This window comes from Scedosporium apiospermum, assembly GCF_000732125.1.
Source record: "Scedosporium apiospermum strain IHEM 14462 chromosome Unknown SEQ_SAPIO_0109, whole genome shotgun sequence".
Taxonomy (NCBI): Eukaryota; Fungi; Ascomycota; class Sordariomycetes; order Microascales; family Microascaceae; genus Scedosporium; species Scedosporium apiospermum.
Window position 1 is genome coordinate 217,327 of NW_015971810.1, and position 24,125 is coordinate 241,451.

Genomic DNA, 24,125 nt, shown 5'->3' on the forward strand with positions numbered 1-24,125 from the left:
GGAGTCCTGCTCCTCAAGTGACAAGTCCCACATACCGATGTTAGGTACTCCTCCACCTATGACGTATTCACGATGCTGTCCTCCTTCCGTCGGATGAGCACGTTCATGTCTTGTTCCTTCTGTAGTCGTATTCCCGGTACAACAGGCCTGGACTTTGGTACAACTGGAAAAGAGAGCTCTTGAGCAATCCGAGAGCAGCAACACCACCGCCACGACCAACAACAACACACAGCAGCACCAACAACCAACAACCACAGCAGCAGCAGCAGCGCCAGCGACAGCAGCAGCAACAACAATAACAACGACAACAACAACAACAACAACAACAACAACAACAACAAGGAAGAGGAAATGGCCGACTCTCTCATCGAGCTTCAGCCCTCGCAGGCCCAGCCGCGGCCCCATCAGCCCGAGTCCGACCCCCAGCAGCAGCAGCAGCAGCAGCAGCCCGAGTCCGACCCCGACCACCAGCAGGAGTCCGAGTCCGACCCCCAACACCACCAGCACCAGCCCGAGCCTGCCCCGCCCGCCCTGCCCACCCTACCCGCCCCCGCCCTGCCAGTCAATGCGTGGCTTCCGCCCTCCGGCAGATGGCTGGGACTCCTCCGACGGGAGGCGCTGCGAAGAGCACGAAGACGGCGAGGTCGACCGGGACCGCGGGGAGAAGAGGGGCCGTCGGGCGAGGAAGGGCCACCGGAAGGCCAAGGACCGCCTGGGCCGGTTGGAGAGGAGGGAGGAGAGGGGGGCAAGGGGGAGCCGGGGGCTCCGGTCGACAATCGGTGGGTGATTGTGGGGCTGTGGTTCGCCCTGATCGCAGGGCAGGGAAGCGGCCTGAGCCGGCCGGAGAAGCCCACCACCCCGCAAAGCATCGGGCACTACATGATGCAGGTGGTCTTGTCCCTCTCGGTGGCGGCATGTTTCGACGTGCTGGTTAGCTTGGCCGCGCCGGCCAGCGATTCCGGTCGTGGCGGTCGGTTGGCGGGGCGTTAGGGGCGCTTCGTCGTTGCTGCCACGCCAGCATTGCTGGCTGTCAACCTTGTCTTCACGGGCATCGCTTGGGTCCTCATCCAGGACCAGAGAGGCGCGGGCTTCGCCGTTTTCGCGCCCTTGGGCGTGGGCGTGATTTGGGTGTTGGTCGCCCGCTTTGCGTGAGGGGACGGCGTGACGGCGAGGGACGGCGGGGCTATGTATAACTATTGATCAGAGAAAACGGCGCGGTGTTGCTTTTTGTTTGTTTCGTTTTGCTCTTTCCTTCCTTCCTTCTTTCTTCTCCTTCCCTTTCCTTTCCTTTTCCTTCCTTCTTTTGCTTTCCTTTCTTTTTTCGTGTCTTTTCTTCTTCTTGTTCCTTCTCCTTTCTTCTTTTCTTCTTCTCTTTCCGGCTTGTTCTTGCCTTCCTCTTGTTGTTCTTTCCTTCTTCTTTTTGCTCTTCTTTCCTCTTTCCGCTTGTTGCTCTTTTCTTTTCCTTTCTTTTTTTCTTCTCTGTCTTTTCCTTTTTTCCTTATTTTGTTCTTTTAATGACTTGGAAGGAGGAGCTGGTGACTTCAATTGTTAGAGACTTCAATGTTTACTTTAATGTTATCGATTACATAACCAGAAACATCAGTCACTCAAGTAGACAGGGGAACAATGAAGCCATCGATGTCTCCAGCCACCTTCAATCTCTGCGTAGCACGCTCGGCACCCATCTTCCCCATCTCTCCCATTCCTCCGTCACCTCCTGTCACTCCGCCTCGGCAGCGGCAGCCGGCTTCTTCCCATACACGACCCAAAAGTTCCAATAAGCATGAAACCTCCTATTCCTCAAATCATTCCTCAAATGCGCCATGAAAACCCTCACCTCATCAGCCGACCACCCCAACGCCCTCGTAAACAGCGCCAAGCTCATCGACTCGCAGCCCCAGAGGAAGTTCTCGAGCGCGAACGTGCCGATCTCCTTATGGTGCTTGTCCTTGGGCCACGTGTTGATGGGCCACTTGAGCTGCTTGGCGCGGACTTCGGTGAAGCCGGCGGCCTCCATCATCTCGGGCACGTGGGAGATGACATCGAGGGGGAAGTTGATCTTGGCGGCCGCTTCGTGCATGTGGTCGTGCCACTTGACGAGGGCGGAGTCGGGGGGCAGGGAGTCGTCGTCGCATTTTATGACGAAGTCGATGTCGTGTACTTCAAGGTAGCCGTCGTCTTCGAGGAATCTGGATTTTGGGGATTGGTTTAGAGGGGCATCATTTGGTTATTTGGGGATATGGGAAGGAGGCGTACTCGAAGCTCTGGTCGAAAAACTTGGGCCAGTCTTGGAAGGCGCCAATCATGAGTTGGCTGTGTATGAAGTTGAACTTGCGCGTGAAGGTCCACGGCTGTTCTAGGTCGTCCACCTCGAAAGCGAGATTGGGCGGAATGCTAACTGCTTCGTTAGCCAACCCATCAACCCATCTTATCTGCACGTCTCCTGTTGCCTCCATGAAACATACGAATGGGGCTGAACTGGGGCGAGATCTACTCCCAAGACTTCCGATTCGGGGTGGTCATCCGCTACTCAAGAGTTAGTCCCTCTGGTTCTCGAGGATCTCTGGCGAGCGCAGGTAAAGGGGGCTCACCGAATTCTATCGTCCACATGCCCGTTCCACAGCCGACATCGAGAACCCGGTTGAGGTTCGTGATAGGAGCATGGAAATGCTGGCGGCCGAGGGTGAGCCAGACCAAGTGGCATTGGAAGTCTAGAAACTGTTAGAACCCGGCTAGATAATAGCGCAATAACCACTCCCAGTTGTCATCGTCTCATCATACCTAGACGTTCCATCTCTTGCTGCAGATGGAGGTCAGCGATGGGTAACTGTTGGAGGCATTTTCATATTATTTTGCAAGAATTACCTCGTCCATAGGAAGGACATATTCTAGTGTCACATGTATGAGCAATGATCATGCCGTGGGGGGTTCATTCGTATTTCCACTTACTCGCATCCATATAGCCTTGATATTGTCGTCCATGTTCCTGCTTCTGGCGGATCATCTCCTCCCTAATCGACGCCGTTGACGATTGGAACTAGTGTGCCGCGGCCCGAAGTTAGCGTGACGGGAAAAGGCAGAAGGAAAATTTTAGACTTGGAATGAGAGCCGGGAACATCGTGAGGGTAATCTCTTTGTTTTGAATTCGATTTAATTTTCTCTTATTTTCATTCCGATTTTTTCGGGGTTGGTTTGGTGTTGGTTTGAAATGGGTGGGAAAGGGAGACCGAGAACAAAAGCAAAGAGAAAAAAAAGAAGCAAGAAAAAAGACACTAAAAACGCGACTCACACTGCCAATAGCCGAATCGGCATCGTCCAAGACCTGCTCCTCTTCGAGCTCCTGACGATATGCGTCAGCGGCGTAACTGCGACCTAGATCGGCGGCCGAGTCGCAGATATCGGGTGGGAATCTCCAAGCGAAGGCATGGGGAAGTGGGCGAAGGAAGGAGGGGGTGGACGTACATCTGCCTCAAGGATGGGAGCCGGCTCAGGGGCCTGTGGGGATCCTGGGCCGGCCCGAGGAGAGGCGCCGGCCGACGCCGGCTTGGGACTCGATAAGCTTTTGGGGCTCTTGGAACCTTCTTTGTTGGCCATCGTTCTGTGTGTTGGTGATGCGGTTGTGAATGTGAGCGAAACTCAAATTGTGAGGCAGAGCACGCGGAAACCGGGGTGATGGGGAGTGGCGTGGCAGTTCGTCCCCCCCTTTCTCTCCTCTGCACTAGCGTACAGAGTACGTACTTTTTTCGGCACCAAATTTGGGGTCGACAGCTCACAATGTCCTGTCCGAAAGAAGAACAGCGCGGACACGCTATCCTCAACTGAAGACGCTACGCCATTGGCCGGGGCGGACGGCCCGCCGCTACCTTGCCCAGGTTGACGAACCACGACTCTTAGAAGAAGCTGGGCCACCCCACGGATGGCTCCATGGTCACGGAGCATGCACCTTTTTGGTGGGTGCAGTCGGGGCCAATAGTTGATGGGAGAATCTAAGCATTGACGAAAAGGGGGAGAGGACTGGGGAGAAGGTGATTTCGTCACGTTGCGTGGACATCTGCAATCTCCCCCAGCCCCCCCTTCAATTGGCAACGGTGGTTCGTTGGGTTAGAAGCATGGAAGGGACAGAAAAAAGAAAGAACAAAAAAAAAAGTAGAGAAAAATCAAGGCGTCACTTTGGCCCCCCAACCATCCGAATTCCCTCTCTGCGCATGCCTCTGCAACACGCCGAAGCGTTCTCGGAGTTTTGGCCCAAGCTGCCCCCGATATTCTCCACTTCTCTAACGGCGTAGAAACGCACAAGCATGGACATCGTGGAGGCACTCGCGGCGCGCTTCGCCGTGCTGCTGGCCAAGATCGAAGAGCTGAACCTCAGCAACGCGACCGTCGCAGCGGGGATCTTTGGCTTCTTGGCCGCAGTCTGCGGGGTTCGTGTCACATATCGGTGGTACAGGCTTTCACATGTGCCCGGCCCGGCCTTGGCCGGCTGGTCCAAGTATTGGATTGTGAGGGAGTCGATGAGGGGAAGGCAGCCCATTGCCATCAAGGAGGTGACGGACAAATATGGTACGTGTTTTCCCCCTTCGTTCGGATCGCATCATTGGAAGCAGGTTGGTGGCTGGTGCGTCGATGGCTAAATGGCCGGACGGTAATAATAATAACTGAGTTCGTCTCCCGTGATAGGATCGCTTGCTCGGATCGGACCCAATGAGTTGGTGACCAGCGATCCAGAGGTAATGCGTCGAATGATGGCTGTTCGGTCGCAGTACACAAGGGGACCCTGTAAGTTTGCTTGAACACCTGCAGAAACAAAGCAAACAATTGCAACCGAGGTTGGGAGCGCATTTGAAGGTTGACTGGATGGACCAACACAAATTCTAGGGTACGACGCCATGCGGATGGATCCTGCAAGGGATAACGTTTTCTCAATGCGTGATGAAGTCAGTCACACAAAGCTCCGTGCAAAGATGGCCGCCGGGGTGAGTAGAGAGATCCCGCGTCACGGGTTGTTTTCCCTTCTAAAAATAGCGAATGTGAGAACTAATGAAGAATTTCTTCGGCAGTATTCGGGCAAGGAGAACTTATCAATGGAGGGCACGATAGATACCCAGATTGCGAAGCTGGTGCAGTTGATCGAGACCAAATACCTCTCGACGGCTCACGACTACCGTCCGATGGACCTTGGTGTGAAGGGACAGTACTTTACGCTTGACGTTATCAGCGATCTTGCCTTTGGCCACGCATTTGGCTTTATGGACAAAGATGACGATGTCTTTGACTACCTCAAGATTACAAAGTCGTTTATTCCCATCATGCTCCTCCTCGCCGATATCCCGGCGCTAGCGAGGCTTCTGCATTCTCGCTTGATGAGAGGACTTCTCCCGAAGGAGAGCGACAAGCTTGGATTCGGTGCTTTTATCGGGTGAGGAAGAAAGATAACCTCCATTACCACTCTCTAGTAGATTCTTTTTTCGGATAAATGCTAACTTTGAGCTTTGCAGAGTCACCAACAGGGTTGTGGCTGAACGATTCAAGCCGGATGCCCCCCAACAACATGATATGCTCGGCTCCTTTATCCGCCACGGCCTCAACAAAGAAGAAGCATCCGGAGAAGCGCTCCTCCAAGTCGTTGCCGGAAGCGACACCTCGGCAACCCCCATCCGCGCAGTGATGCTCAATCTCCTGACCAACCCCAGCGCGTACAAGCGGCTCCGGGACGAAATCGACAGTGCCATTGCTACAGGAAAGATCTCGTCGCCCATCAAAAACGTCGAAGCTCGCGAATTGCCGTATCTCCAAGCCGTCATCAAGGAAGGACTTCGCATTCTACCTCCAGCAGGTGGTGCCTTTTACAAGACCGTGCCACCAGAGGGTGACGTGATAGATGGCAAGTTCATTCCTGGCGGCACACAGATTGGTTCGTCTCCGTTCGGCATCCACCACTCTAAGGCGACTTTCGGAGAGGATGCCGACATCTTCAGGCCCGAGAGGTGGTTGGAGGCGGAAGGTGAGCGGCTTGCTTTGATGACGAACACGGTTGATATGGTGTTCCATTCTGGGAAGTATCAGTGTCTTGGCAAGTCTGTTGCCTTGATGGAGTTTAACAAGATTTTTGTCGAGGTAAGAGCTGGTTCTTGACTATTTTTGTGTGGCAAGCTCTGACTTGTTTGACTAGCTGTTGAGGAGGTTCGATTTCCAACTTGCCAACGCCCAGAAGCCGGCTGAGATAACCAATGCGGTAAGTGTAGCTGTATATCTCTGGCAATGTCGGAATATCGTCCGTAGACTAACTAGCTCCAGGGAATTTGGATTATCGAAAACTTTTGGGTTCGCATCACGAAACGAGAGAGTTGAATGCTTCATTGACAACACTGCCGACTGTAGCTACATGAAATTGGCTGCGAAGGAGAAGAAAAGTTTGATAGATTGTTTAACACACCGTATCCCCTAACATCGAGGAGGGCGTCGAGTTATGAGACCATGTACGACGTTTAGCAGGAGGCATAAGATATCCAGTTTGAGCCTGTATAAATTCCATTTCGCACACGAACAAAGTCGTTTCGAGCCTGGGATATGTGAATATACCTATTAACGTGTGCAAGGGGGTGTCGCAGTTTCGATTGCAGTCAGCGATTTCAACAGGGTAACCTAGACTAGAGATTGGTTGTAAAGTCACAGGCCCCGGATTTGACATCGACGTAACAACATCTCTCCATTCCTTGCGCTCTCCCAGTTCTTTCCAGCGATCATTGCGATAACAACCTCTACAATGATCCTGGACATCCTCTCACGAAATCTCTCATTCCCCACAACTTTGTGGAACGAGGACTCGTTTTGCTTTCCCACTTTCGGCTAGCCCGGAAGCCCCAGAACCAAACATGTGAGCAAATAGACTCTCCAGAAACTCAACAATCCAACAGGCGGGGATAGCTCAGTTGGGAGAGCGTCAGACTGAAGAAAAACTTCGGGTCAGTCTATCTGAAGGTCGTCGGTTCAATCCCGACTCACCGCACTTTTCTGCCGATTTCGACACTTGGTCAAGCAGATCCAGATACTAATTTTTTTTCTATTTCATATCCTTTTTCGCTTTGTCCTGCCTCTCTATTTTTCCGTTTCCCATTTCCATTTCCATTTTTTTTTTTTTTCAGCTTATTTGTTTCGCTACCTTTACTGTCTACGGAAAGTAGCTGTAAACCCTGGAGCAGGATCCGGTTACGGATTGGGTACGCAACATGATTCTGAGGGAGACGAATGGTTGCCTCGTCTATCCGCTGGCAGCTTTAAGATCCTTTATATTCGAAACTAAACAGCAAGGCTACTTAACGGGCAATCTTCCATCACACACAAGCCAACACTTCAAGGAGTGGATGGTGGAAGCATAAGTCTTCCAACACAGACAAAATATAGAGCGAAACCGAACATTGCCCTCCTGCCTACTCAAAGATGCGCACCTTCTCGTGGCCGCCATCCCCTTTATCAACATTCAACTGGGCCTGCTTTAGTTAACAAGAGGTCTTTCATCCATTACGAAACGAAGATACATACATGGTTCTAATTGTCGAAGGCACGAGCGACAATATCCATGATCTCACGTTTCTGGACCTCATCAGCCTCACCAGCGTGGAGGCAGCTGACCAGGCAGGCAGTCCAGCAAGTGAAGCCGCAAGACGGTGTGCTCTGGATGCACTGAGAGACGCAGGCTTGCTGTTGGGGTTTCCTGTATTAGTCCTAGACGAGGTTTAAAGGGGGTAAACGCTGAAGCTATTTACCTCGTCCGCCTAATGAAGGAGGAAGGGAAAGTTAGTCTTTCTTCGATCCATTTCTAAAGCTCTTGCGTAGTTTTGTACAACTTACGCGCTTGGCCATATCACTCTGTCCCTCGGTGGTGGGGGCAGCAGCAGCGAGGCTGATGAGAGCAGAGACGGCAGTAAGGGAGAACTTCATTTTGACTGGATTACGAGGGTTGAACTTTGAAAAGATTGATTTGGGGAATGCTTGGTGATAGTGGTCTAGAGGATGATGGTGATTGTGCTGATGATGATGAGTTACAAAGAGACAAGACGGGGATATCAAGAGAGTTTATATATCTTTCCACCCCTTCAACATCGCTCTAATCGTATCCGAACCGGATTCGCGTCCACCTTCCTCTTCCACGACCACTTGCCTACATCCTTTCTCACCTCCGACAATTTGCATTGCCCATAGAGATGTCCAATCTGCGAAACGTCGCCTCTCGCTTCACCCAAGTGGCACGTTTACCATCCGACCCATGGAAAACCACCCGGCAAAAGATCCATCACTGTCGTGAAATAGAATTTGCTCCAGAAATAGTCATGCCAAGGCTGAAGATATCAAAATCGCCCGCGTGAAGATTTATCCGCCTCGTCATTACGGCCGAATGCACGGCCACCGAAGCATAAACCTATGCATATTCATATAATCCTCCATGCTGTCGTCGCAATGTTACCCTAATTGTCTTGGGGATAGCGAGGGGCGGCGGCACGATTCCGCATGGCCATGCCTAGGGCTTGGGCTGTGCCGCAGAGGATACGTCATGACTTCCGCGTGGGATTCATGATGATCTCGGCGTAGGATTCACGAGGAGTTCATTGCGGGCGTAAATAAAACTCGGTCCCGGAGAAAGTTCTTGGCGGGGCGGGAGAGCTTCACCACCCTACATTGATCTGCGGGTATTCGGTATTCTTCATCGCCTCAATTTCTAATCCTGCTTTGACGATCCTGCTCGCCGAGGCGTGGGGGTTCCCTCGACGCAAGATATCCCAAATTGATTTGTCCACGGCCGTACGATGCACCAACTCGGACCGAAATAACCAGACTTCTCAACAATGTGTGTCGGTTGTGCCTTTATGCGTATCCTTGTCCAGTTTAAGGAAGCGGCCGTAAAGCGGTTCTCGAAACAACATGGCGCGCTAAGAAAGGACCGCACCACGAGACTCTTCGACAAGAGCTTCGGTTATCTAATAGTATATGTACTAGGATTTTGTATTATTGTCACTGCTAAATGTTAACCGTATCAGATTTCCGTCTGAATGACCATAGATACTTCCTGAGCTCGGAAAACTCACCCCGCCAAAGAACCCGCGCCAACACAACCTCGAGAGACATGAGGTTCAACGAGTGGCTTCCGTTCAACTTGCTGCTTCTCGTCTCGCCGGTCGCATCCACGTATGAGCGGACGCTCAAGACCGGTGTGCTCGGGAGACGTGGACAGACACGCGTTCGAGCAGACCCGGATCTATCTATGCCTTTAGTGATCGCGATCTCACAACAGAACGTCGGAGACGCAATTAATGCTCTTTTGGTGGTGTCTAATCCCTATTCACCCACTTATGGAAAATACTGGGCCGCTTCCAAGACCGCAGAAGTGTTCTCCGCAAGCGCTGAGGCCACTAATAGAGTGCTTCAGTGGCTCTACCAGTCCGGGGTTCCAAGCCAACATGTGACTTCCTTGGGCTCCAGCGCACTACATCTTAACGTCACGGTAGCGGAGGCTGAAATGATACTATCCACAAACTGCTACTCCTATACGGGCATTGCTGGTGGTGAGGTGTTTCTCGGTTACGATACGTACGTCTTAGATTCATCCATCGCCGCGTATGTTGACTACATACTTCCGTCGAGTATCCCGTGGCCTCAGCCGGAACGAAGCCGCGATCAAGTCGGCGCCATTCGTCCTAGGAGTGGCCCTCTTCTCAGAAGAAACAGCAACGGAGACTGCGTCACCCGCACAACACCAGAATGTCTCAGAGATCGCTACAAGATGCCTTTATACAACGACTCGCATCCGGGCAACTCATTCGGTATTTTCCAACCGGCCTGGGCATCGTGGAGAGATACCGACCTGGACGATTTCTTCCAGGCTTTCCATCCCGAACTCGACGGCCAAAGACCGCTCATGATGGAGATCAACGGTGGCTACCGCCGACTCGATGCTGATGTCGACGCCTTCAATCTAGAGCCCAACCTCGATTTCCAATACGCCATGAGCCTATCCTATCCCCTCCCCGTCACAAACATCCAGGTCGGCAGTGAAGACGCCCCTGGGAATCTCAACACCATGCTCGCGGCCTTTGATAAGTCCTACTGCCCGTCCATTGATCCTGACCGAGACGCACTGCCGGATTCTGGATCGTTCGACTGCGGAACGGTGGTTGCGCCCAAGGTGATCTCAATATCATACGTCTGGAATGAAGCCGACTTTCCTCCCGAGTATCTTGAAAGACAGTGCCTCGAGTTTCTAAAGCTGGGGTTACAAGGGGTCACTGTCATTGTCTCAAGTGGGGATTCAGGCCCCGCGAAGCACCCTGAAGGTACGTGTCTGGGCACTGCCACAGATACGCAGTCTGGCGAGGATGGACGCGGCGCGTTCTCACCAGCGTGGCCGGCTTCGTGCCCTTGGGTGACGGTTGTGGGCGGCACGCAGCTGTCTGTGGTTAACGAAGGAGCCGTGGCATGGCGCAATCAACCGTCAACGGGATCCCCGCCATATCTAATCACCGAGGTGACTTACTCTCGCGTTGTGAATAAGGCCAAGCGCAGCAGTGGAGGAGGATTCAGTACAAGATTCCCATCACCAGAGTACCAGAGAAGGACGGCGGCCCGGTACATAGGTCTGGAAAGAGAACATCTCGAGTCCTTCCAACATCAGTTTAATTCTTCTGGACGCGGATACCCCGACGTTTCCATCCTCGCCTCTGCATACCAAGTCATGACGGGAGGAAAGCAAAAGTCCGTCTACGGAACCTCTGCCTCGGCGCCCGTCTTCGGGTCCATGATAGCCCAAATCAACGACGCGCGGCTAAAGGCTGGGAAGTCCTCCGTTGGATTCATCAACCCCGTGCTTTACGCGAACCCGGGGGCCTTTAATGACATTGTGTTGGGATCAAATTCTGGGTGCGGTATCGACGAGGCCTTCCGGGCTGGGGAAGATTGGGATGCGGCGACGGGACTAGGAAGCCCGGATTATCAGAAATTGCTCGATGTGTTTATGGGATTGGATTGACTAGACCAAGATACTGTCAGTTTACTTGAAAATATCACCAATTCAACTCCGATAGTCTGTTTTTGCCTTTTGCCGACGAAGACTTCCTCGTGCCTGCGTTGTACTTCCGTTGAAGAAAGCCAGGAATGTAACCAGGCAATTTCTCAAGCATTGTACCCCCCAAGAATCGTCAGTCACAATCTCCTAGGTTCACTGATCGGACGGTTTACATCCTCCTTCTATCACACTATTGGTCATATTCCACATCATCCGTGTCTATAAGAGGACGGAAGAGACTATTGGTATAAAGCACAATATTCAGTAACGATTGCATTGCGACAATTAGCTACCCCGAGAAAAGGTAGTGTCAACAGCAAACATGTGGAGAGCTAACCTTGCTAGGCCTTGAGCTTGAAGCCTTCGCTCACGACCTTAAAACCAAACTCACATAATTGCACTAAGACTGATTGCGCGACCACAGGCGTCAATCTTAGGCGTCGAACTTGACGATCACTTTGGTACCGCTAACACCTTGAATCAAAACATCAACAGCCTCCTGCAGCCCCTTCAACCCTCCAGTAAAAACCTTTGTCGGAAGTGGGACGAGTCTCCCATTACCAACCGCCTGCGGCAAGTAAGTATTGAACGCCCAGGCCAAAAGCTCCTGATTCTCCTCCTCGGACAAGACAGACTGCCAGGGGCGGTAGTCCCGAACAACGCCTCCCGGAAGAGTCTCGGGCCCGAATGGAGGCAGCAGAGCCCACAGTTTATCTCCGCCCTGAGCCGCGACGACCCCAGCGGTGATGTCGGCCGTGTTCGGTAGCGAAATTGAGTCAATGACAAAGTCGTAAGGGCCTTCGGCAATTAGAGCCTTGAGGAGGTCATCGCGGTCCTGTGTGTGGTCGATGACTTTTATGGCACCGAGCTTCGCGACAAGATCCTTGTGTTTCGGGGAGGTGGTGGTGACGACGTCGTAGCCGGCCTGCGAGAGGTACTGCACTGTGAGGCTTCCGAAGCTTGAGGTCCCGCCGTAGACGAGGATTTTCTTTCCCTTCTTCTCGGATGCGTCGGCGACAGGGTCCGGCCTATCCAGGCCCAAAACCACGTTGATGAGGCTAATCACTGTGCTGAGATTTCCGACCAAATTCACGGCGACGTCGAGGTCCGCGTCCGACGTAACCTTACCGGCCGTGATGTCCGGCGTGACGATGTATTCCTGGAACACCTTATACTTGTCGTCTCCCGGAGGTGCGATGACCTTCGCTGCGACCACCTTGTCCCCGACCTTGAAACGGGAGACCTCGGCGCCGACGGCTGTGACCGTGCCGCCGTATGCCGAACCAAGAATGGCCGGGTACGGGATCGGAAAGATGGCGAGTTTTGCGAGCTTGGCGTCAATCGGTATCAGGCCAATGGCTTCATTCTTAATGAGAATTTCGTGGGGTCCCGGCTGAGCTGTCTGGACTTCCTGGAACTGGAACGGGGCCTTGGCTTCCGGAACGATTGCGGTGATGTGGGACATGATAATAGTACATGTATGGTACTTCTTGATAGGTGATGATGTGATACAGATGAGACTAAGACTGAGATTGATAGAGGACTTGCTCGTTGAATGGTAAAGTCAGTCATTCATTCAACCGTCAGCCTTCTCAAGTATTTATAGATTATCCAGGAATTGGTGGGAGCAGTTCAATTGTAAGAGCAATGGTAACACGAGCACATCATGTACAGCCCAGTCTGTCTTAATCTACAATATCATGCAATACGACCTCCAACATATGGACAATGTTGCTGTGCAGTACACGGTGCCCAATGTCCACGGTGCTTTCGATGATGGTTTCATACCACCGTCTGTGATGTGATTCTGACTTGCATAATCGACCCTCATTCGAGTTGATGTGATTTCTAAGCAGGAAACCTGGGTCGCGTGAATCCATGCCCAAGATGGTGTCATTCGCCTGCCTCACTCCGAGGTGTGGTGGGTGCCATGCCGCAAATTGCTAAGCTCGTTGCATGAGAGGGATGGGAGTTTGTCATTTCTATCGGACATTGTGCGACTTGAGGCGTTGACGACGGGTCTAACTCCGATAGCGTCATCATTAAGTCCGTATTCTCCGAAGACGAAGTCTCACTGCCTCCAGGCAACCATCGGTTCGAATTGCGAGGACCGACTCGGGTGGTCACACAAGGTTCGACAAATGGGCCCTAGAACCCTTAATCTAAGAGGCTGGTTGGTGCCTAGCGATACCGATCCTTTGGGTTTACGCAGCTCGATGACATATTGCAAGGTCTCGGATTCGTAAGTCGATTCGTATCGGACGCGCCACGGAAGCTTAGATATCGAGCAGAAGTCACATGTACATACATCTCCTACCCCCGGGATAGCTGGCCTCCATCTACTGCGTTGGCCCTAAGAAAGTCACTGTGAATAGATGGACTACATATTAAAGTCATCGCACGGGAAGCGTCATCCGTATTCAGAGTTTCAGACTCGCAAACGAGAATCAGCTCTTCACCAGCTTCAATTTAATGGAGTGATAACTTATATCTCTAATCAATTTCCAGAGAAGCGGATATGGCAGCCTCATGCAAGTCGTCGTCTCTTTTTAGCTTACCTTCCATTCTAATTCTGTCCGCCACCGGGTCCCATTCTTGGGAATTCCAGTCTATATATCTTATCAAGGGAAATCGTACAAATTCCCACTACTATTCCGCTTAATGTTTCCATTCTATAAGAAGTTCATGATTATGTTCCCATCTATGTTTCCGGTTGATCAGCCGAACCCACGTCTGTTAGTTCTCGTAGATGACTGCGGCAGCTTTGTGGGAGTTCTGGACGATAAGTAGTGGCCCAACCATTTCTGCTTCTGGTTCTGTTTACGTGTGATGCTGCGGTTAGGCTCCGCTGGACGGTTTCACTAGGTTTCTCTAAGAATCCAATATATAGTCATTGCGAGGATGTCAGTGTTAGCACCTACTAGAACTCACCGCCACCTGAACTCACCCGCAGTGGAACAACCCAGCGCCACCTCCGCTGACGGGGGCAGGACTTGATGCACGACAATTCCTATCGAGATATGTAGAGAGAAAATATTCGTCATTCTCTCTCTATATGTATTACCGCTGCTATTGCTTGCGATTGCTATGATTACTGACAGCCATTAAAATTAAAATCCCATAGGTTACCCGGCGGCTTTCTGAGGGCTGGATTGGGAGGGGGACTTTAACTTCGAGGACGGCAATTCCTGGGCGTTGCGGAAGGATGGGCAAGCATTTGCTCAAGAAATTTTACAAGTACACGTAGTGAGACCAAAAATCTAGAGTTTATTTCCATTAGCCAACGGTCTCAAGGAGGCTGCACACTCGCCGGCAACGTCTTCTCCACGGGTAACTGCAGCCCCGGAATACCCAACACCATCTGCCGAGCCGCCAAAATCTCCCCAGCCACGTTCCTCGCCCGATTCACCATCTCCGCCGCCGCCTCGTTCGTGAACCCTGGAACTCTCGCCTCAGAACGTGCCCTGCTTCGGTGCCAAGAGCCAAGGACTTCCTGCAGCTGATCAAACAACTGCGACGCCATGATTATGACAAGAAGCATATGCATCGCAATGGCAGACGGCGTAGGCGGCGCGAAGGACCCGATACGAAGCGGTGGGAGACGAATGGTACTACCATCCGGCGTCACGGGAGTAAGGCTGTGCTGGATGCATCCGCGCATGTGCGCAAAGATGACTTCGTAGATGTCGAAGACACGGGTCGAGCACGACATGATGAGCAAAAGCGTGCCTTGGTCCGGGACGAACTCGGGGTTGTCTTGGCCGACGGACGGGTAGAGGATTCGGAGGGTGTCGATGAGGGACTGGGTGAGGCGGAAGGTTTCGTCGATGGCGAAGATTCTTCCTTCTGCGGAGGGGGTTCTGTCGGTGCGGGATGAGGATGTAGGCGGGAGAGTGCTGTTGTGTTGGTACAGTTCGACGTTAAGGGTCGCCAGTTTGCGTACCACGTCGCCGATATCAGGAGTCCGATGGGTGAGTGTGGGTGCGTTTGAAGGAAGAGCTGGTAAGGTATGTTCGGTGTCCATTCCGATTGTGTCATGGGACACGGAGGGGTGAGCAAGACTGGAAAATTGACCAAGTGGTAAAGCCGTCGGCTGGAAATTAAACTTTGATGTGAATGAGTCGAAACTATCGAACTCCGCGCCGAACAAGGGCCATTCGGCGAGTGCACCGTGGCCGATTTCACCAGAGTCGAGAAGACGTGGGTTCATCAAGGTTGGGTTTACCGCCTCACCGCTGGTAAGAACGTCTTCGATTTCGAGGTCAACATCTTCCTCGGTGTCAGCCACTACAGCCTCTGGCTCTGATAGCGGCGTTGGTTGTTGTCTGGGGGCGACCGTTCTGCGCTGACGCGGGCTGAACACGCACCGCGCGTCCGCCCGAGCGCATCGCTGACAACTTTCCTGACCGTCTGGGCGCAGGCAGCGCAGCTTGTGAGCGTGGCATCGGTCGCATGCGAGTCGGGTTTGCGGTTGAGACTCTCGCGTCATTGGATGGGGATATTGGGGACGAGGTGTGCAGGTGGAATGAGGTGGTGAGGAGGTGGTGTGTAGATTCTGGACTGAACGAGGTTGTGTTTGCGCCAAGCTTAAAGTTTGGATTGACCAAAACGCCGATTCGGCGCCAGCGACCGGTCTGTAACGCCGAACATTCTGCCTACGCAGCACATTCGGCGTTATGAGAGGACAGGAGACAGCTTGTACTTAAAAATTCAAGGGGCATAGGAAACTACGACAATTTGACGGCGAGTCACCGAAGCAGTCAATATATTCACGAAATATTCCGCTGGTTGAGTGCCCTTGAACTTCGTCTCCTCCTTCTGATCACCACAACGCATCGCCGCCATCTCGCACTCCTTGAACCCGTCTACAGTCGCAATGACGAACGATAATATGAAAAATCCTTCTACAGCCATTGGGAACTACCCTGGCGAGGGAATCAATCATGGTTGCAACGATTCCGGGGATCAAAACGTGGTCGAAGAGCAACTGGGTGAGGACAAGTTTGGCAAGGGCAAGTCGTGGAGGTTTTGGGCCATCTTCCCAGCCCTCATGTTTACAACTTTGCTTTCAGCCATAGAAGTTACTGGTGCGTCAATGGAGGACCGAAGTAAATGAGCTCCTGGCCAAAATCACTCACAATTGGGAATAGTGATCTCGACCACACTGCCTACGATTGTCCACGAACTAGACATCAGAAACAACTATACTTGGATTGTCAACGTCTACTTACTGACAAGGCATGTCGAACCTTATCCCACAGTAGCCATTGACGATCTAACTGAATCAAAGTACCGCCTTTCTCCCCGTCATCGGCCAACTTGCAGACTCCTGGGGCCGTCGCTGGCTTATGATCGGGAGCGTGGCCATCTTCACCCTCGGCAGCGGCATCTGCGGCGGCGCCGACAACGCTGCCGTCCTCATTGCTGGGCGCGAGCGGGGCAAGTTCATCGGGCTCGTGAATGCGTTCTTCGCGATTGGTCTCTTCGTCGGGCCATTTATCGGCGGCACTATTATCGAGAATACCAGTTGGCGATGGGTGTTTTGGATTAGCTTGCCGGTTGGAGGTGTCGCGCTGGTGATGCTGTTTGCCTTTCTGCGAGTGAACTATGTCCAGGCGCCGTTCAAGGAGAAGATGAAGCGGATCGATTATCTGGGTAGTATTATGGTGCTGGGTTCCACGACTTCTATCTTGTATGCCCTAACATACGCCGGGACGGACTATGCATGGTCAGATGCACGTGTTCTCACTCCACTGATTATCGGAGTCCTTGGGCTGATCACTTTCCACAGCTACGAAGCCTCCCAGTTCTGCGCATATCCCACGATACCCCCGCATTTATTCGGCAACCGCACCTCGTCAATCGCATTCCTCATTACATTCATCCACTCCCTCACGACGCTCTGGGCCCTTTACTTCCTCCCCGTCTACTTTCAAGCCGTTCAGCTCGCCACACCCAGCCAATCCGGCGTGCGCATCCTCCCCACTGTCCTAGGCATGTTGCCAGCAGCCGTCATCTCGGCTCAATACCTCACGCGGACGGGCAAATACAAGCTCCTCCATATTGTCGGGATGGTCCTCATGGCTGGTGGAATGGGAAGCTTCGCCGCCCTAGAAGCTGAATCTCACGCGGCTTTGTGGATTATCCTCCAGCTCGTCGCTTCCCTCGGTAACGGAATTCTTGCTACTTCAGTTCTCCCTGCCGTTCAAGCTGGTCTCACCGATGAGGATAACGCCAGCTCGACAGCTACGTGGGCGTATATCCGCAGCTACGGTGCCATCTGGGGAGTCGCCATCCCCGCAGCGGTATTCAATAACATATTTTCGAAGAATTTGTGGAGGATTGCGGACCCTGCGGTGAGGGCTGCTCTAGACAATGGGAACGCATATGCCTTCGCAGCTCGGGATTTCGTCTTGTCTTTTCCAGAGGGGGCTCAGTCAAGTGTCGTGGAGGTCTATACGATTGCTTTGAGGATGACTTGGATTATTTCGGCGGCGATCACGGGTGCCACCGGGATATTTACGTTATTCGAGGTTGATATTCCGCTGCGAGCATCGCTGAGGTCTGCGTTTGGTATTAAAGAGCCAAAGAGGGAGGCTAAGAGTGAGGCTTAATCTATATTATGAGCGGTGGAGTGGAAAATATCGTTTAGCGTGTATCATACTCTTTCATTTGTATTAAACAAAGTCAAACGAATGGCCAGCCGGCTGAGCCACCATATCTAGGCTGTCATCGATGAACGGCTTCCGTTGCTCTTAAAGCTCCGACGACTGCCAGAGAGATGAGCGGTGTCACGGCATACGTAAACTAAATCGACGTTAGAAAGCAGTAGAGAAGCGGTCCTTTGTGAAAGAGATGTTACCGTGAGGAGCTTTGCAATTGACATTCTCGTCTTTTCCTGAATGTGGCTCACGTCGGCGAGCGCAATCAATTTCATGGCGGGAGGCCCGACGGGCAGGATCATCATGGCGAACCAAACGGCTCTATCGCTCGGGAGGAGGTTAGTGTAGCAGGCTAGGGCCCAGACGATGGGGATGCTGAGGCTTCACAGCGCGTCAACAAGAGGATCGGATATTGCATGGCGGATTAGACTGTACAAATGAGGAAACTTACAGAGGCATAACGAGGAACCTGGTCACAATAACGTAGACAGCAGCTCCCCACGGGACATCTCCTGAGTTTTCTCCCTTCTTCATGGACTGAAGACTGAGGCTCAACTCAACTCCAACAACAATGACTTGCAGCGTGACAAAGAGCTCGCCCACATTCCTGAGGTCAATGGTGAGCCACGCGTTAAAGTACCCGCCTTCCTGCAAGGGGCTGAAGAAGAGTCGATGCAGGGCAGGAACCAGACCGATGATGGCTCCGAGGAGAGCGCCGATCGCAGTGGGCGTAACGAAGGATCGGGCGACGCGGAGTAACTTTTTTACTGGCTCGGGGAGAGGTTCGATGAGTTTGGAAGCTCTTTCGGAGACGCGTTGTTTCGTCGACCGCTCCCACCGAATGAAATTTTCGGGTAGCAGCGGAGTCGTCTCCCCGTCAGAGTCTCCTCCATTCGGGTGACTGGGCGATCCGTTCTCAAAGTCGACGACCCGTCGACTCTGTTCCGAGTTCTCCCCGGGGCCCTCTCCCTCGCCGTGAGCCTCTTCGTCGTTGGAATTCACGGAGCCCTTTCCGCACATGCCCAGTGCCCTTTCCCTCAATCTCCGCAAATTCGAATACGGGAATCCATCCTCTGAGAAGCCCTGTTCCGCCCGCTTTCCAGTACCAAAGGTGAAAATGTTATTGACGACGGCGTAGACGAGGAAGTACGACCTGAGCTTTTCCATCGAATGTTTCCCCTCTCCGACGACGGATCTGAGCGCTCCGGTGCTTTCCAGTGACTGAATCAAGAATAGAGGAAGGGACGTGGTGTTGTTGAAGACGACTGTTGCCACTGTCCAGCGCGGAAGGTTAAACAACACAGCGACGGCTCGAGCGACGAAGATGGCGATGGTACAAAACAAGGTAGCCCAGACTAGCAATTTAAATCATCCAAGTAAGGCTTTAGTCTCCCGGTTGTTGAAGGGAGTTTCTGCAAACTTACTCAGAATGGGAATGTATCTCGGTGCAGTTTCAATGTGTAGCTCTGAACCGAGGTTGGCAATCAGCAGCGAGGGAAGAAAAATGTTGACACAAAGCTGCGAGATGTGCTTCGCCGACTCGGGCGTCACCAGGTCGAACTGAGCCGCTGCAACTCCGACGCCAATTGTCACCAGCACAGAGGCGGCGGCTTGGAGTGCGCTCAAGAAGGTCACCACAAAGCTCGAGTGTATCGCGGCGGCTTCACTTGTTGCGTGAGCCGGCATGCTTCAAGTCCTGCTTCGCGGAAAAAAGGGGTCGTAACTTGCTAGGATGTGATCACGCGACGAGTTCCTTTCCCCAGATCTTTCACCGAAGCATAACCTGCATGTCACGTTGTCAGGCCAGTTCGGTCTTGAATAGAGTTGAGAACGAGAGAGACCCGGTCGGCCTACCTAAATCGGGTAAGGAGTCAAGGGAGAGTAAGTTTACCTTTGATTCCAACGAGTTGTATTGGATCGATTGATGCCTATATCTGGTGCATGACGTCATTGTAGCCATTGCATTGGGCCTTTAACCTGGCAAGTCTTCATCCACCCTCAAGTATCGAGATACAATCCGTTCCTACCAAAGCGCGACGTAGACCTCTGTCTCTTTTACTAGGTTTGTGCAAGACAAACCCACAGGTTGGTGTCCCTTGACCCCCAATGGCCAACATGCAACGACAGCAAAGCGATATATTTCATAGTCTTCGTCCAAAACGATGTTCACGTTGCTCCATCATTGGCCTTGCGCTGGACATAAAATGGCACATCCATGCGTGTCTCTATCTAATCTATATATACGTTACCCCTCCCAACTGGTCTTCCGACTATTTTCCCTTTGGACTGGCTGTTGTTGTTCCCCGTTACTTTATTTTCTCGTGCTTTGCTGTTCCTTTAGAAACGGTTAGCTTGTCGATTTGGTGACAGGTATCCTCGATCCTGACAAATTCTTATTGGGGTTTCCAAGATCGGATGTGTTGAGTGATGATCCACTCGATTTTGTTGAATTATTTGGTGGGAAGTACGTCGCGATGATTTGTCCGAAGGGCCTATGCGGAGAGATCAGCCAATTGCTATATGTTTCGCAAGAAGGAATCAAAGACCAGACTAAATAGGGCTCTCACCAACGTCGGTAATGATGGGGGAAACCGAATAAGCCAAGGGAACTGATTTCGGTTACAGTAGTGTTTTTGGAAGGAAATTGGGCCAAATAGAGGCCCTTTTTTTTTTTTTTTTTTTTTTTTTTAAGAGAGACTAAGGATAAGTAGAAACGTTTTTCTGGTCAAATTCCTGAATAGACAAACCAACATGATCGTACCTTCTGTGTAAATAAGGCCAATAATTTCTCAGATTTTCTCCCTCGTAGCTCTCGGCTAGCTCCCCCTTGAGTCCCGTGACCCTGTCTTCATGCTGGCTTTGCCGGGAGCTAACCAAGAAAGAGCGATCTGTTGAATCCTTTCTTTATATTTGGCCTGAAATATCAGGCAGAAACATTGGCTAATTGGCTCATGAAGAAGTCAGTCAAATCGGCAAACGAAAAGACTCTTCCTCATTCCATCAAGAACATTGCATCAAAACAGAACGCCCGAGAAACGATCCCTCTGTTTAAGAAACTAGTGTTTTGATAGGATCATTCCCACCTATACCCACTGGAACGAACGGAACCCTTCCACATCACAATATCTCCACTACTTTCTCTAGGTTTAGCACCGCTCGGATGGCGTCTCCCGGTTCCGAAAAGGCAACAACTGCTGGTAGCAGGGAGGCCCTCCACGCCGCTTATGATGCTCTTCGAGCCATAGACGGGCTGCATCAGGATTTAGACAGGGAGATCTGGGCTTTAGCTCTTCGTAGGATTATACCCTCAGCCCCTCAATCTCAATCGTCGGGCCGCGTCCCTGGAAATGAGCTCAAATTCACCGGGGACTTCGGTACGCTCAAGCCGGGCTGGTCCAAGTTCGACGGCCCCGGTTGGGGCTTCAAGTTGGTGGACGATATCGAACAAGAGCAGGAGAAGATGATCGCCTCAAAGGCTGAGCTGGACGGTATCCGGAGTGCTCTTCGATGTTGCATCGACGAGTTATCACGCCCGTATATGGGAAAGTTGAACATCCTAGACTTGCCCGACGAGATTCTCCTCATGATCTTCGAGCGGGTGGAAAACCTCGACCTCACGACCCCGTTTCTCGAGCTCCTCAGTCCTGGTAAAGAGGACATCCAGAACGTCCGCCTAGTCTGCCGACGGTTTTGTAACGTCGGCTCGCAGTTGCTTCTCCGTTTCGTGCGCGTGGTTCCTGACGAATCATCGCTTGCGCGCTTAGAGGAGATTTCTCGCCATCCCACTATCTCAAAGGGTGTTCGCGTCATCCAAGTCGTCCTTCATTTTTACAGCGAGACCTTGGCCGATTTTAATTGGTTCATTTCGTACCCAGCCGACCTATTAGGACAAGGCGCTGACCTTCTTCAACTGACAATCTTTTCTAAGATCCCCGAGCAGCACATATCGGAGGCCTTTGCTAGTGGAAGTGCAGTTCTCGAGACCCTTCGTCGACTTGCGTCGACAGATCGCCAGCACGATGAATACTTCGAGGAGGACGAAAGTCATCGGGTACGTCTAGCCGAGACCCACTCAGAATATCTGAACCGCGTCGAGAAACAACAGTCGCTACTCCATAGCGGGAGGTTCCCCCGGGTTCTTGGTTCCGCGATTGCAAGGATGCCGGGCGTACGAAGGCTGGACGTCCGCGATATGGAGCTTTCACTTACGAAGCATTTCACACTGATGATGGATGGTGACTTAAATATCAAGAGCGCTATTTGGGACGCAGTGCATCGAGTCCTGCTCCAGCCGATGACTGCTTTTCATGTGAAGAAATACGACCTTGATCCACCTGACTATCAATTGATTCCTAACACGATAGATGCTATCCGAGGTGCCAACACATGGCTCAATAGCATCAGAATTAAGCTGTTAATGGCGGGACGGTCTGGCAGTTTGGTTCCATCTACAGATATTCGATCAGAGTTCTCGTCCGGGATGCAATGCCTGGAAGAATTCGACTTCGAATATGACAACTATCTCGATGAGCTAGATGCTGATGATCTTGACGAATTCCTCTCCGCCTGCTTGGACACGTCCAGCCTCCAAAAGCTGTGCCTGCGGGTATTCTGTGGAGATGACGAGGAGACTGAGCCGACAAGAATAGACGTTGGGCGAATCCTGGGGTCAAGGGCAAGAGATAAGCTCAGACACGTTAACCTTTCTCACGTCGGAGTGGATTACTCGGGGATGGTCCGCCTCTTAGACCGCCTACCGCAATCAATGGACTTCCTCTGGCTAAATGAGGTCCGCTTGCTTAGTGGTACCTGGAAAGACGCCCTGGATACGCTTCGGAGCAAGCAATATGCTTCTTTTAGCTTGAATGAGCCGGAGGGTGCTGAATGTGACGACATGTCAAGCGAAGACTACAAACGGGTATTTGGCAAGAAGGACTGGTATACCCGCTCACCGGCTGAGAGGTACACCATGAACAGTATCCCAAACCAAAGCAATCCCTTGGACCCCCCTGAGGACGAGCCTTCAACCGCGGATTAACTTGAGGTGTCGAATCGAGTCGGTCGGAAAGCGCAATCCTTGGTGATGCTCATGGAGTTTTATGCCAGAAGCCAGGCAGCTACGGCCCGGTGCGAGGATAGATATCAAAGCGACATCAGGTGTGCCGCCGACGCCAGGACGTGACCGCTTGCAGGCCCGAACCTGTTGCTGAACACATTTTATAGGACCATGAAAGAAATTCAAATCACACCAAGTCCAGGGGCATATTTCTGCTTGTTTGGAGGTTTCATAACTTCAACTATTTGCGTAAGGGCTTACGCCAATCAAACCGACTTCACCGGCTCTCGTTTTAGTTGTACTTCGCATGCCCGCGTACCGCTGCAGAGCCGCCGACGTGTGATTAAATCACCTCCACCTAGTCTGACAATATGATACCGCTACCTCAGTTTGCCCTTGTAATGTAGACGCCGTATGCAGTGATACTCCCTTCTCCGTTTTGAACCACATCGACGACATGCATGCGTCCACACCTGTATACAACGTACACTACCTAGGCTGCCACCCTTCGCGAGTATATGTGATCAACCCTACTGGGATAATGTGGCTTTCTCGGTAGACGACTGTCAATGGGTAGTTGACTACTCCTCCCTCACGCCTAGTAGCGGCCTCAACCGAGTCATGCCCATCACTAGGAGCCATCCTGTTGTAATCTTCACGGTACACCTTCTCGGATCGACCGGTAAAGACGTGACATAAGAGCATCACATGTATGCGAGACCGGAGATGGTGATTCTTCACATTGGTATCGGCGTTCGAAGAGGCTGGAGTTGTGTATATCCCCGAGCCGAATATGCGTGGCCTACCGCTCGACGATGCTATAATAATGAAATTAAAAATCACGTATAACAACTCAGCTGCTGCGTGGTTCACTAACCTGTATACTGGATTTTAAAAGAGTTCCGGAGAATGCTGCAAAGGTAACACGCACTATGGTTGCAGGGTTCTAGGTGGTTTCTCGACTCAGCAATATGACAAGCCCGTTGGGTTCCGTGGAAAAGGTACTGATATCCATCCTGCAAGGCAAAATTGTGTCTTGCATCAAGGTAGATCGCCTGGATAGAGCCGCTTTTTTCTGTATGGAGCCATCCATCCACGAACATGCGGTGGACCGCCTGATAGACGTGGCTTCGTTCATGGAGTTCCGTTAAGTCGCACATTATGGAACGGCCGCTATTTCGCGTAAGCATGGCCTGCGGGTTTATTCCAGTCTGACCGGCAAAATTATGGCCTTGGCGAAAGGATGGCGCCCGATGGTTCGCATCGTTCATACGTTGATCTGCCGCGCTCTGCAAGCCGTGATTCGTATCGTTCATATGTTGGTCGACTGCATGCTGAGAGTGAAACCTACGGT

At 52.0% G+C, this 24,125-nt stretch overlaps 7 protein-coding genes and 3 pseudogenes across 7 annotated transcripts; 5 read left to right on the forward strand and 5 right to left on the reverse strand.

Annotated features, from left to right (window-relative positions):
- Positions 1–72: 72 nt before the first annotated feature.
- Positions 73–990, forward strand: SAPIO_CDS6972 ([Skp1-protein]-hydroxyproline N-acetylglucosaminyltransferase; the record flags this gene model as incomplete). The annotated part of the gene is made up of 2 exons (XM_016788929.1): positions 73–157; positions 233–990. 2 exons carry the CDS (start codon positions 73–75, stop codon positions 988–990), a joined length of 843 nt encoding a protein of 280 aa, XP_016641453.1.
- Positions 991–1,720: 730 nt separating this feature from the next.
- Positions 1,721–3,594, reverse strand: SAPIO_CDS6973 (uncharacterized protein; the record flags this gene model as incomplete). Its single annotated transcript, XM_016788930.1, has 9 exons — positions 1,721–2,189; positions 2,257–2,394; positions 2,466–2,526; positions 2,592–2,711; positions 2,782–2,800; positions 2,866–2,888; positions 2,950–3,037; positions 3,290–3,340; positions 3,463–3,594. The coding sequence occupies 9 exons, from the start codon at positions 3,592–3,594 to the stop codon at positions 1,721–1,723; spliced, it is 1,101 nt and encodes a 366-aa protein (XP_016641454.1).
- Positions 3,595–4,298: 704 nt separating this feature from the next.
- On the forward strand, positions 4,299–6,489 carry SAPIO_CDS6974 (uncharacterized protein; the record flags this gene model as incomplete). The annotated part of the gene is made up of 6 exons (XM_016788931.1): positions 4,299–4,560; positions 4,876–4,973; positions 5,058–5,416; positions 5,496–6,114; positions 6,170–6,232; positions 6,379–6,489. 6 exons carry the CDS (start codon positions 4,299–4,301, stop codon positions 6,487–6,489), a joined length of 1,512 nt encoding a protein of 503 aa, XP_016641455.1.
- A 1,056-nt stretch (positions 6,490–7,545) lies between these two features.
- Positions 7,546–7,938, reverse strand: SAPIO_CDS6975 (uncharacterized protein; the record flags this gene model as incomplete). Its single annotated transcript, XM_016788932.1, has 3 exons — positions 7,546–7,698; positions 7,764–7,772; positions 7,849–7,938. 3 exons carry the CDS (start codon positions 7,936–7,938, stop codon positions 7,546–7,548), a joined length of 252 nt encoding a protein of 83 aa, XP_016641456.1.
- Positions 7,939–8,840: 902 nt separating this feature from the next.
- On the forward strand, positions 8,841–11,017 carry SAPIO_CDS6976 (uncharacterized protein; the record flags this gene model as incomplete). The annotated part of the gene is made up of 2 exons (XM_016788933.1): positions 8,841–8,967; positions 9,033–11,017. 2 exons carry the CDS (start codon positions 8,841–8,843, stop codon positions 11,015–11,017), a joined length of 2,112 nt encoding a protein of 703 aa, XP_016641457.1.
- A 469-nt stretch (positions 11,018–11,486) lies between these two features.
- Positions 11,487–12,518, reverse strand: SAPIO_CDS6977 (annotated as a pseudogene; the record flags this gene model as incomplete).
- A 1,824-nt stretch (positions 12,519–14,342) lies between these two features.
- SAPIO_CDS6978 lies at positions 14,343–15,542 on the reverse strand (annotated as a pseudogene; the record flags this gene model as incomplete).
- Positions 15,543–15,929: 387 nt separating this feature from the next.
- On the forward strand, positions 15,930–17,667 carry SAPIO_CDS6979 (uncharacterized protein; the record flags this gene model as incomplete). The annotated part of the gene is made up of 2 exons (XM_016788934.1): positions 15,930–16,105; positions 16,344–17,667. 2 exons carry the CDS (start codon positions 15,930–15,932, stop codon positions 17,665–17,667), a joined length of 1,500 nt encoding a protein of 499 aa, XP_016641458.1.
- Positions 17,668–17,871: 204 nt separating this feature from the next.
- SAPIO_CDS6980 (uncharacterized protein) lies at positions 17,872–19,401 on the reverse strand (the record flags this gene model as incomplete). Its single annotated transcript, XM_016788935.1, has 4 exons — positions 17,872–17,895; positions 17,967–18,096; positions 18,167–19,070; positions 19,140–19,401. 4 exons carry the CDS (start codon positions 19,399–19,401, stop codon positions 17,872–17,874), a joined length of 1,320 nt encoding a protein of 439 aa, XP_016641459.1.
- A 1,474-nt stretch (positions 19,402–20,875) lies between these two features.
- SAPIO_CDS6981 lies at positions 20,876–22,753 on the forward strand (annotated as a pseudogene; the record flags this gene model as incomplete).
- Between the last annotated feature and the right edge of the window lie 1,372 nt (positions 22,754–24,125).